General features: G+C 38.0%; 1 protein-coding gene across 1 annotated transcript in view; it reads right to left on the bottom strand.

Annotated features, from left to right (window-relative positions):
- LOC126474187 (serine-rich adhesin for platelets-like) overlaps nucleotides 1-13,791 on the bottom strand; it is a 382,843-nt gene that overhangs the window by 83,706 nt on the left and 285,346 nt on the right. The window contains exons 4-6 of the mRNA XM_050101650.1: nucleotides 8,806-8,830; nucleotides 8,544-8,720; nucleotides 4,020-4,164 (exon numbers count right to left, since the gene is read on the bottom strand). Coding sequence (XP_049957607.1) covers nucleotides 4,020-4,164; nucleotides 8,544-8,720; nucleotides 8,806-8,830 — 347 coding nt within the window. The remainder of the gene's footprint in view (nucleotides 1-4,019; nucleotides 4,165-8,543; nucleotides 8,721-8,805; nucleotides 8,831-13,791) is intronic.

The raw sequence follows: 13,791 nt of genomic DNA, 5'->3' as shown, positions 1-13,791 counted from the left end.
ATACAGTTCATAGTAGCTTACTCGCATTCCTATTTTCTTATTCATTACAAAACCACTCCTGCATTACCCCTATGTGACTTTGTATTTATAATCCTGTTTTCACCTGACCAAAAGTCCCGTTCTTCCAGCCACCAAACTTCACTAATTCTCACTACACTTAACTCAAGCTATCTATTTCCCTTTTTAAATTTTCTAACCTACCTGCCCAATTAAGGGATCTAACATTCCATGCTCCAATCCGGAATATTTCACCAAAGAGGACACCATCATCATTTAACCATAGAGCAGAGCTGCCTGCCCTTGGGAAAAATTACAGCTATCGTTTTCCCTTGCTGTCAACTGTTTACAGTATCAACACAGCCAGGCTGTTCTGGTTGGTGTTACAAGGCAAGATCAGTCTATCATATAGACAGTTGTTCCTGCAACTACTGAAAAGGCTGCTGTTCCCCTTCAGAAACCACACATTTGTCTGGCCCTCAACAGGAACCCCTCCATCATGGTTGCACCTATGATACAGCTATCTGCATCACTGAGGCATTATGATGTATCATGCAGCGTAACTTGCTGTGACAGTGCGAGAGAGAGACAAAGATATTCTTTATTACTCTGTGGCGGTCAGAGCTCACACAATTATTCTTAGAATGCAGAGTTTTTTTGTTCTTGTTAAGAGTAATTTTAGGGGAAGAGAGCCATTCTTGTGATGTAAAAAATCGACGCCATTGCGAGTTTTTGATTCACATTGTAAAATATAAGTGCATATGGAAGGAAATCAGTTAATAGAACAATAAAATATTGTTCATTTCAAGAAGGTACGTCTTATTATACACCCAGCGATATACTGCTATTGCGATTTTCTAATAAACACCAGCTGAGAACAGTTCCGACAGGAGCGTTCAGTTCTAGTGAAATAGTTCGATGTTTTCTTCGGAAAAGAAGTCACTTCATGGATCATTCAAATCCACAATAGTAACTGGACATTTCTCAGAACTGAAAGCAATCTGATTGCTATGCAACAGAGCCCCGAAGAATATTTCTCCGTACTTTGGTTACCACTTTCAGCTCAACACGGTATCTGCAGCATCTGGAGCAGATTTCTACAACAGCGGAAGCGTGTAATCGCTATTAGTTTCACACACCGCCCTGTGTACGCTGTATGTATTTACCACAACAGTGAACATACAGTTACTCACACACATAGAAAGACAATACTAGGTGGTGTGGGGAAACATTTCAGTATAAAGGCCCTGTAGAGCTAAACAGTAATTAGCCTAGTAAGAAAGGAGTCTTTATAGCATGCAGGGCTCCCTACAGGCAGGTTCATGAGGGGGGGGGGGCATAGGATTATAAACACAAAACATTTCTTGCTTTAATTTGTTTGCAATATGCTTTGTTCTTTTTTGGAATAACATTTATATATGACTAAATATATATTATAAGTTCATAATCTTGTTAACATTCTGTGTGAAAGAATAAAATGTTTACGGTGGTAGAGAGACATTATTGTTGGTTGGCAAGTGAGGGAACAGCGTATGTGTAGCAGTAACTATATACCGTAGACTGGTCTGGAAGTGAAGGGTGAACATATCAGCATGCTTCTGGTCATAGTCTAATATCTCATGAAATAATTTGACAACTGCAGAATTTGGACAGTTGATGGAAAGATTTGCTAAGTGGACTGTCAGTGATACTGAGCCTGTGTTGTGAACTATAAGTACAAATGTATTGAAGTACTTCTCATCATAAACTAGTACCTAAGAAAATGATATTAAAGCTGCAATACTGGAACAGTGGTGAGAAATTTTCATTTAGGGCAGTGAAGTTTGTGGCCATTATGCTGCTTCCTCTGTGAATTACATTCATTCTACATCGTCAACTACAGTTACTTTGGTCAAGGTAAAATGACAATAAAATATATCAAGCAGATGAGTTCATACCAAAATGGAAAATTAATGCTAACCAATAAGACAGTTACGTAATTTTATGAAAACATATGAGACTATCATTGGGAAGAGATTTCTAAAGCAACCATTGTTGGTAAAAATTTAACTCTTCTTTCTTCATACTCTCAGTCCAGTTTTCGTCTAATACAAATAATAGTATACTTATGCAAAAGAAACAAATGGGGCAGAAAATATGTAGTATTAATGTACCCTGCTCCAGGAAGAGAAATCTCTATTTAACTCAAAGGATAAGTTGTAAACAAGAGTTAAAGCTTCAGCACTACTGTACAATTTTACTGTTGCTTACCAAAAAAATCAGAACACATGTACTGCTTACAAAAGTTCCTTTGCTGGATTTTATGCTGTTTTCTGTGACATAAACAGAAAAGTTATTCACTGTGAGCTTTACACTTGTATCATAGGCTACAATGAAGCTAATATGTGATCAAGCCTATGGTGACAACATATCACTTCCATACCTGCAATCTGCTTTTTTTTTTACCCTATGTATCCATACTCAACATCTGAGAGGTCATTTCGAAAATGACAAACTGTCTGATAGTAGTCACATTCACTAACCTGCCTCCTGAAAAGAGAAATCTAAAAATTCTTACAGAAGACAGAAAGATATCTCTGGTATGTACCATTATAGTAACGTAAATGTCAAATCCACTTAAGCTGATGAATATTAGTGGGATAGTACAACTGGGCAGCACTAATTGTTCCAAAAAACAGCTTTCCTATGTATGAAGTATAACTTTACTTTCCAGTTATTTTACACTGAAGCAGAATCGATAATAAGTGAATAGAGATGACACAATGATAGAAGCATCAGATAAAACAATATTGATTAACATCCCATTAGCTGAGAATACATCAAGATATACAGATGAAAGGTAATGCTGAGATGTCACAGACAAGGGTAAAAGGAATGATAAGCAATAAAGTGAATCAAGAGTACTGAATAAAGAAGAGAAATAATATGTAACATCCCAAAGTCAACATTGGTGAGATGAAAGGAATGAAAATGACAGAAAAAATTAAACAGATACCACTAAAATGAAGCTCTGGAGAGAAAAAGTAGGAAGAGAGAAAAATGACAGTGGAAAAAGGAAGATAGTGGAAGCAAGTATGTAAACACTGAGTGGAACAATAAATGCACCAAGTGACTTAAGACCAGGTGATGTGATGATTCAGATTTAATGAGTGGCAGTTTGCAGATTTTAATTAGTTTCAAACACCTATCGATTTCTGGTTGTATTATTTTTCTGTAATATTTCAGTCATCCACACATACCTGATAACTAAGCACCTGCATTTTCATAAAATCCTAAAAAAAACTATCTCCAGTATTTAAAAAATAAGCACCGCTGTCTAATACTACCTTGCCACAAAAGAATGAGATTAATCACATTGCTAAAGAAGTGTCTGTTGTGGGTTGTTGGTACACAACATACTTTCTGTACTGAACTTAGTTCTTCATAAAAATGGACCAACTCAGTGCACTGGAAGAGCACTTTACTACAAACATGTTCCTGCACTCCATCAAAAGACAAAGATGTTTAAACTCCTTTACAGCATCACAGGAAACAATGTGTGGAAATGTTATAGGCAACTGATTACACAAATTTAGATGTGTATGAACTCAAATGGATCACACTTAGAGGTGACTGCTCCTAAACATCCATATTTGTTAAATACACAAATTTGCACCATCAGCTTAATTTTGTTTCTGTCAGACTTCATGGATAACATATTTTACTGGGCTGAAAGAACAAATCTGTAACAACTGCTTTTAACAGATTAAACACAATGTTCAAGATAAAAAAATCTGTCATGCACCACTTCGTGATGATAAAAGGTTCGTTATTCTATTAGAAGCAGTCTTGTTTCTACTGTGTTGAGATAGTATTACACAGAAAGTATGTCTGTGTAATCATACTAAAATGTGACAAAGGTATCAAAATACAACTACTGGAACACAGAATTATGTGCGAAGCACTATTACATTACACAAGGGGGGGGGGGAATTCTTCATTATTTATATGATAGATTTATTTTGAATGTTGTAGACATTTACCTCACTGAAAGAAATATCATCAAATTTCACTCCATTGCATTCTATTATCTGATCTCCTGGTCTGAGACCCGCTTCTCTTGCCAAACCATTTTCTTTAGTGAACTGTACAAAGACACCCATGTGCCAATCAGGTCCTTTACAAATCCTGTAACAGTTTTATTGATTTTTTAGTCATAAGAATGGGTACTGTCCAGTACATTCTAGTTCCAAGATAAGATTTTAGCACACAAAATTAAAACAACATTTTAAACATAGCATTCAAAAAAGTCTAAAACAATCAAATGTATTATAACACACATATTTTAATTATTATCACATCAGTACCTACACTTCACTATAAAATGAGAGAATAGTAGATGAGTGCCTGTTACACCACATGGGCCATTTGGATCCTCCCACCCATCAGCAGTTTCCCTTAATTGTGGAGATGGGGACTTCCTCTCTAACATATTCTCTTTTCCCACAACCCTTCTGGACTAAACCTCTATTAACTGTTAATAAAACGCCTACTATCCATTCATGCCCCCCTCCCCAGTAACATTTTTCTCCATGGGAAATATATTTTTTCTGTTGTGATTTTTTTTATTTATATACTCTCTTTATGTTTTTACATCTTTCTTAAATACACTATTAATTCCACATCTCATTTCTCTGCCTCTTAGTCCATCTTGACTTATAACTCCACCCTTCTGTCACCTCTGGACTGAAAATGACACATTTCTTGGTGTCCTTCCATTCCATCTTTGTCTCCTTTCAACTACAGAACTATAATATTATGAAAAGGATAGAGTGCAACTCACACCCAAACCTCAATGTCAGACACACAGATTGGTACCAAACATTTTATGTTGCTATAGTATCAACCAAAACTCAGATTCAGTTCATACTACGTGCTGTTGTCCAGCAGAATTGGCATAAATGTTAATTAAAAGTAACACCAGAATTACAGACTGCAGGAAAAGTATAACTGTGACTAACTAAAATGTATAGTTTTCATGTGGAAGTTGGAAGAGCGTTAGAATGTCTTACCAAGGGTCATGGGTTCATACCCTAATGGTGACAATTTTTTTTTTGCTATTTTATACATGAAAGTATTATATGGGACTATTAATATTTCCATATGTGTGATGGAACTGTTTCTCTATTCTGCTGTTCCGATTGTTCGAGTTTGTTCTGTGAAACTACAAATACACTAGCTGCTTATGTCACATATCTTGACGGAACACCACACCTATCTATAGAAATGTGCTCTACAGGTTAACTACTTTCAACTAATGAAGTGAAAGCAGACTGCCAAAAGAACATAGCTACAAACTCCGAAAAGTCCTTTAAATGTCAGGATAAGGTTCTACCATTTGACAGTTTCACGCATAAACAGTTAAAACAAATTGACATCAGTGGAGTTTGAATGTGGGACATTTGACATGATGTCCTCAAGCTCCACCAATTCACCCACATGAGTTCTACAAATCTATTACTCATAGGTATGCCTTTCCTGTACTTGGTAGTTTTGATGTTACTTTCAATTAACATTTACACAAATTCCGTTGGACGACAGCACACAGCACGAACTCAGTGTTTTGTTTGACACCCTATTTACATACAACGTTTGGTACCAATCGGAGTATCTGACATCTGGAGGTTTGGGCATCAGTGTGTCCTCTATATGGTGAGTAGCAGACTGGTACAACCAATACTCCTACACAGCTGAGCTTTTGGCCAAAAAGACCTTCTTCTAAAGTAGAAAACACACAAATTCACACAAGCACATCTCAGATACATGTGACTACTCTCTCTGGCCACTGAGTTAGGGCTACCAATCCTCAGTCTGGCCTCAGCGACCAGAGGCAACGGTCACGTGTGTGTGAGTTGTGCTTGTGTGAATATGTGTGTGCTTTCTACTTTAGAAGGAAGCCTTTTGGCCAAAAGCTCAAATATTTTAATAAGGCTTGAAATTTCCTGAAAGAGTGACAGCAGATTTTATCTTGAACTACTCTACAAACACAGACATGACATCAAAGACACATAATAACAGTGCACATGGAGCTCTTTTTTTTTGGTTGCGAACATAGAAACAGAGATGGACACTGACTGTAAGCTCAAACTATCAAATACCAAAGTAGTCCCACACTCAGGAAATGTGAGCATGTGGAGACGATGCAAGGATTCAGCATCTCTACTCATGGCAAGGTCCTAGTGGAGGTGGTTTGTTGTTGACTTCCTCTTAAACGTTAAGAATTGGTTAGTCTGTATCTGTATCAAGTAGATGACTGTGATGAGTGCATTTACTGTGCTGTACTGAGTTTGTGTCATTATGGATGAAAGGAACGGATAAGGTGAAACCTAGTGCCATCTCATATAGCATACTCCTCTTGAGTAGTGTCAAGGGGGCAGCTGAGCTTAATGTTACAATCTGACAGGCAGAGCACCATCAACAGTGTCACATGCCTTCACTTCATGAGTCACTGCAGAGAGGTATGAACTTTAATTCAGAATATTGATGATCGTCAACTTTATGCCACCATCCCTCCTTGTCCTGGCAGTGGAAATTTTCCACCACCAGAATTCAAACTGGCTTGTCTCTGAGCCATATGCCATGACACAGGCATGCATTAGTGACCTTGACTAGGGAGGCAGGCATGATGCAATTATCTATAATAAAATTAAATCAACTGGCAAATCAGACCACATAACAATAAAACCTAGTACAATACTTGGAGCATGGCTAAGGGTATAGACATATTCATAAAATCGTAAATTAGTTATTATGAATAACATAATTCTTATTAGATATCTTGGTTTTGATGTCTACATGACATGAATACTTTTCTACCATTCAAACTAACTTTTACGTACTCGCATTTATCATAGGTTGCTCTGATGCCTTCTACTTTCCTTTTTCTATATGTGCTTGTTGCACTCCTCTTGGTAACATCTTAGTGCAACAACTATTATCTAGTTCTTGGGGCCAATTCATTCATTAACACATTAGGTTCTGTAAATCCAGTCTATGGAATGGGTCAAGTTATACATTAACTAGCAAAAGCAGCCACAGCTGGCTGCTTCTGTAAACTAACAACAAATTACGACTATTTATAATCAGCTCACACTGACAATTATGGGAATTATGTCTAGATTACTATATATTTGCATATTATGAAAAAACACCTATTTGGGGAAAAACCACAGCTTTTTGTCTTACATTACTCAGCTGTAGATTTTATTTAATATGGTTGTTGTTCTTATTATAGAAGTTATCCACACAGAACACACAAAAATATCCAATTATTACTAGTTTCAGTGAAATTAAATCACCATCTTCAGATCGTTTGCATAGAAAATTTTTTTACAGGGCCAGTCCATTTTGTCGACTACTCACATTAACTGGATACAACCTGCAGAGACAACATTCTGTAGTACCCACTCTTGTTATTCAGAAAGAGAATAGCTGTGTGCACAATAGACCAATAAAATACATAAGACACATAAAATGTTTTCAATTTGTGTTCTTGTTGACATCTGATAAGAAACCATCCTATTAGACATAATTGAGGACACAATTTGAAAACAATTTGTACACGCCTTATATATTTTATTTGTAACTCCTGTGTACTGTTTGCACAGCTGGTCTAAATGACAAGAGATGGTGCTATGGAATGTTGTATCCATAAGTTGTGTCCAATTTATGTGAACAGTTGGCTAAAAGGATTGGCCTTGTAAAAGATTTTTCTATACAAATGACCTGGATTTTGCTGAAACTAGTAGTCACAATGTATTTTTGTGTAATTTGGGTGAATAAACTTCTGTAATGACAAGAACAACCATGTTTAGATTCTGAGATCATCTCCAACACATCTGACAATGTCAGGTAATCATAATTTTACACAATTCTTCAAAGAAAGGATTCACTTTAGACAACTGCTATCAGCTGTCTACATACTTATGAAGTCAAGATTTGTTTAACACAAACATCAGAGCTATGTGGAACTAACATCACTGAGTCCAAATACCATGATAAATTGCAGAATGAGTAGCTAATGAGGTGCTCTCTAACTTTGTTTTTGAATATATCAGATTTTGTCTACAGGAAAGCTGCTACAGATTTTTGAACCAGTGTATAAACTTCCATTCTAAGCCATGGATAGCTACATATAGTCTATATGGAAGTCATTTTTACTTCAGAAAGCACGGTTTTGAATTTCAGAGTTCATCTTAAAATTGCTTTTGTTATACTGTATCAGAAGAAATTGCTCTTCTGATCTACATTCATTTATTTCATATGTGAAAACAAACTTTATTTCTGGAACTTAGTTTCTCTGGATAGATACTTGGCTCTTTCTGTGCAGCAAACTAACTGAAATTGCTAAACAAATTTTTCTGCTTTTGACATTTTGCACTAACAGATTTACCCTTTTGTAAACGTAGCTCCTTCCTCCATTAATAATGGTTTCATTTTCTAACATTAGCAACACTTTGTTTGTAAATTACATTAACAAAATAATACAATAAATTGTATATACATACCCACATCCTAATTTGCTCTTTGGTGTGGCTGTAATTGATATCTTTACCTCTCTGACACAGTCATCAGAAGTAAATGAGTTGGCAGCTGGAAATATTCTCATTTCGTCTATGGATGCACTAATATTTTTATTGTTGTTTTTCTCTACAACACACCATGTGACAGGGTCAGTTTTCTTTCTGTGAAGTGAAATGAGACAATTTACTCCATTGATATATCTGAGTACATTCAGTACTAAGAATGTATTATTCTGCTATTACTTACTCTTTCACTGGAAGCATTCCCATTGCTGCAAAAGAAAAGAAAATAAAATAATTATTACAAAAACAGAAGATCCTTAGAGGAATATAAATATGAGTGCAGGGCCAGACATGTAAAACATGTGCTGACTGATGGATGAGCAAACTGCAATTGACCCTTTACCTCTCAGCACTTGTCTTAAAATGTAGGTGGTGGTCTCTTCTCTCAGTCATTAAAAAAACTATTAAAATATAAACTGTAAAACTCCATTCTGGATAAAGCATCCAATCTAATTTTATTTATTTAATGATTAATGTGTATTCAAATGTAAGAATGATCTTTTAATTTATCAAAGTGAAGTGATGGCTCTAACGCAGCATGTTTGTTTCCATGGTATAGGATAAAATTAAACATAAAAATGTGTCTTTATTAAATTGAGAATGACAGAAAAAATCATGTAGCTGATTTTAAAACAACTAGATCATTGCTATGGTCAAAGAAACGATAAAAATTTAATGACAGTAGAAAATTCCAGGGTGGAAACAACTACAAAAGTGACAGAAATCTCTTACATGAACACTTACGGTTATTTTGCGAATTGCACACAAACACATGTAATACCTCAGAACATTGTACTTGTTATTGAGTGGGCCGTATTTCTTATTCCCCTGCCCCCCAGATTCACACAAATAGGCTTTGATACATCTACTGTGTGTTTGTGTGTGTGTGTGTGTGTGTGTGTGTGTGTGTGTGTGTATGAGGCTGGGGGGATGGGGGAGAAGGAGCAGGCAGCAGTGGAAGATGCATGCATGCACTTGCTTACACTAGAAAACAAGTGAAAGCTTGCTGGGAAACTAACAAAATTTTCTGACCAGCTACATGTACCTGTGTGCTATCCGCTAAAGAACTACTTGTGAAAAGTTGCCTGAGTGTGCCTTAGTTTCACGTTAATAAAACTGTGCTAGAATTACTGTGCAAGGTGATTTATGCTTAAAATAAAATGGATAATTTTCTGGATGTGGAAAAGACATGAATGGAATGTAAATGCTGAGCAGTCTGTGGGGAGGGGGGTGGGAGGGAGGGGACTTTATATATGGAGGCCATGGCAGAAGGCCATTGACAGATCTGATGCAAAATTCAACATTCAAAAGTCAATATGGTAAACCATGTGGTTTGTTCATGGGTATAAAAGCATATGTGACACAATGAAATTGCATGAGGCAGGGTTTTATTATAAAAACTTTCTCAATTTTTCAGATTTCATCTACACTCTGAGAATAAGTCTGTCATAGCATAAACAGAATGTAGAATATTGCTCATGAACAAACCTCACTTTTGGAATATAAATATATAATGTGAAGGTGGCATTTGTCAACACCAAATGAACATTACCAGAAATGAGTAAAAACAGCAGAGGAAGAATAAGCATACATAAACATCAGTATAATTACTACTTTCAATGCTACTCTCAAAATACATTGCCAGCATTGCAAGGAACGATTTCAACATATGTGTGTGATAGTATATGAGAAAAATACAAATCATTTCTGTACAAATTGTTTCTGTACTTATCCTAGAAGGTAGAAATGAAATGAAATGAGCATGTGGCATTGTTGGCCGGGAGATCCCATTGATGCCACATTGGGTGGCTTGCATGCCAGTAATGAGGATGAAATGATGATGAGGACAATACAACACCCAGTCCATGAGCAGAGGAAATCTCCAACCCCGCCGGGAATCAAACCCGGGCCCACTGCATGGGAGGCAAGCACGCAACCAGTCAGCTAAACAGGCGGACAGAAGGTAGAAATAATATGGAAAATAAAGGAAAGCCAACCGCTCACCTACAGCAGACTGATGTGTGGTGCAACAGAAAACGGTATTCACACTAGGTTTCAAGCTCTTGCTCTTTCAGTCTAAAAGCAAATACAAGGGTGGTTTGGAAAGTTCTCGGAACAGAATAAAAAAAATGTACTTACATCACTGAATGATTTTTTTTAATTTTTCAATGTAGTATCCTTACAGATTAATGCACTTGGTCCAACGATGTTCCATTGCCTTGATCCCATCTCAAAATGAGTTTCCTTCAGGCTTGCAAAATAGTTGTCAACTCTGGCTATCAATTCTTCGTTTGAAGTGAATCTCCATCCACCAATAAAAATTTTCAGTTTTAGGAAGAGATGAAAGTTTGATGGAGCCATATCAGGTGAATAAGGTCAGTGCGGCAACAATTCATACCTTCGTTTGTGCAATTTTGCCATGGTGACGGTATATGTGCAGGTGCACATTGTCTTGATGGAAGATGACTTTCCTCTTTGCTAAACCTGGTCTTTTTTAGGGTATCTTTTGTTGCAAATTTGTCCAGGAGGTTAGCATAATATTCTCCAGTAATTGTTTGCCCAGTGGGGAGATAATCTACAAACAGAATCTCCTTCGCATCCCAGAACACTGATGCTATGACCTTTCCCGCTGAAGGAATTGTCTTTGCTTTCTTTGGTGGCAGAGAATCAGCATGTTTCCACTGCTTTCCTTTGGTGTATAGTAGTTCACCCAAGTTTCATCTGTGGTCACGAACCAGTGCAAAAAATCTTGTTCGTTTCTCCTAAAATGGGCCAAACGTTGTTCTGATATGTCCATTCTCATGCATTTTTGATCCAGCGTCAAGAGTTGTGGCACCCATCTTGCAGATAATTTTTCCATTTCTAATTCTTCAATTAAAATGTGATATACCCTTTCAGATGAATCTGGAAAGCATGAGCAATTTCATGTACTTTCAAGCGGCGATCCTCCATGAACATTTTGTGCACTTTTGAAATGATTTCTGGAGTAGTGACACATCTTAGCCTACCACTGTGCAAATCATCATCTAATATCTCCTGACAAAATTTAAATTCATTTGTATACTTGGCAACAGTTGTATATGAAGGAGCAGAGTCCCACAGTGTATTCTGGAAATCGGCGTGAATGTCCTTTGCTTTCATACCTTTCTTTATGAAGTACTTAATCACTGCTTGAATCTCGATTTCTTCCATCTTCGCAAATGACTATGCTGGAACAACAGCAGAGTCTCATCACTGCCACAGTTCTCTTCCAAGGGCACTGACATGACATGTGTTTACAGGCAATGGTCCAATGAATATCACGTGAACAACTCGTTGCGCTAGCGCTGACCTCTCGTGGTGATTCTGAGAACTTTTCAAACCACCCTCATACATTCATACACACAACCACACAAACACCCAAATGCACAAACCTGCAGCTGCAGTGAGATTAGACTAACTATTAATTATCAACCATTGAGAGCAATTGCATTGGTAGATGGAGGTGGGGAGCGGGTAGAGAAGGATGCACAAGGTGAGGAAGAGATGTGTGTGGTAGGTCTTTGGACAGATGAGATGGTGGCTGCACAACAAGATGAATGCAGTCCAGAACGTATAGTGTATAAGAGATAGTGAGAGTAGGGGAGAGAGGGGCAGGAAGTTGATGAAAAGAGAGACAGATGGAGCTGATTGGGAAGATAGGGAGGGAAGAGAGGAAAGGAGTGGGGTGGAAGAGGGGTGAGAGGGGGGAGGGATGGAGAGAGGCACAGAGGGAGGGATGTTAGGAGGGAGGAGGGGGGAGAGAGAGGGAGAGAGAGAGAATACCAACAAGACAGGAGGGAGGGGAGGGGGGGGGGGGGAGGAAGAGTGGTAGGAGAAGGCATTGTGTGATCTGGAAGGGGAGAAGAGGCGTGGACAGAAGAGAGAAGGGAAAAGGTAAGGTAAGGCAGTGGGACCAGGTTAGCAGGAATTTAGGCCAGAAGGAATGCAAAGACACAGGATATGGTGGAGAAACAATTCCCAACTGCATAGTTCAGAGAAAATAGTGCTGGAAGCGAGTGCCCAAATAGTTTGCATAGTGAAGCAGCTGTTAAAGTCATCTGTGTTGTGGTGCATGGCATGTTCAGCAACTAGATGGTCAAATTTGCCGTTTGTCACTGTTTGGCAGTGGCCATTCATGCGGGTAGACAGTTGCTTACCTGTCAAGCCTATTAGAATGCTGCACATCAATTGCAGCATAGCTGATATTTAACATAGTCAAACATAGTCCTGCCTTTTATAGAGTAGTAAATGGCTGTGATTGGTCTGTGACAGGAGGCAGTGAGCATTTGTATGGGGCAGACCAGAAGGGAGTCACCCATGGGGTGCAGGATTGGTGCAGGATTTGGAGCAGGATTGGAGTAGGGATGCACAAGGATATTCTGTATTTCAGGAAAATAGGAGAACACTACTTAGGGTGATATAGGTAGGATATCCCGCACCTAAGGACACAATGAGTGGTATTCATACCTCTGATGAATGATGTGATTGTGCTTTTTATGGCCAGGGTGATACCAGGTGATCAGAGGAGTGCTTGTTGGTGACTGGTTAGCAAGTTTACTGGAGCTGGAGGAGGAGATTGCACATGAGATCTATTTACTGATGAGGTGAATAGGATACAGAATGTCAATAAAGGCTATGGTACTGTTACTGGTATATTTCAACAATTCATGCTTTCCACTGCAGACCTGACAACCACGGGTGGCAAGTCTGTAAGAAAAACTTTTTGACATAGAACAGATGACAGCTGTCATAATAGAGGTACTCTTGGTGGCTGGTGCACTTGGTATGAAAAGACATATTTATGGAGACATCTGAGATTAGGTTAGGTTAGGTTAGGTTAGGTTAGGTATGGACATAGACATCTACGAAGGTAGCACATTGAGTTGAGAAGGACCAGGTGGACTGTATTTGGGAGTTGGTGTTGAGGATATGGAGAAAAGAGCAATAGTTGTGTCTGCCATGAATCCAGATCATGAAAATGTCATCAATGAATCTGAGCCAGAAAAGAAGTTATAGGTGTTGCCTGGATAAGAAGGATTCCTTCAGATGGCCTATAAATTAGTTGGCATAGGATGGTGTCATGCGACTACTCACGGGAGTACCATGGATTTGTTTATAGATTTGGCCTCTGAAAGTGAAATAATTGTGT

Source organism: Schistocerca serialis, chromosome 4, assembly GCF_023864345.2.
Source record: "Schistocerca serialis cubense isolate TAMUIC-IGC-003099 chromosome 4, iqSchSeri2.2, whole genome shotgun sequence".
Lineage (NCBI taxonomy): Eukaryota > Metazoa > Arthropoda > Insecta > Orthoptera > Acrididae > Schistocerca > Schistocerca serialis.
Note: the sequence above shows the minus strand (reverse complement) of the source record. Positions and strands in the feature narration are given on the sequence as shown.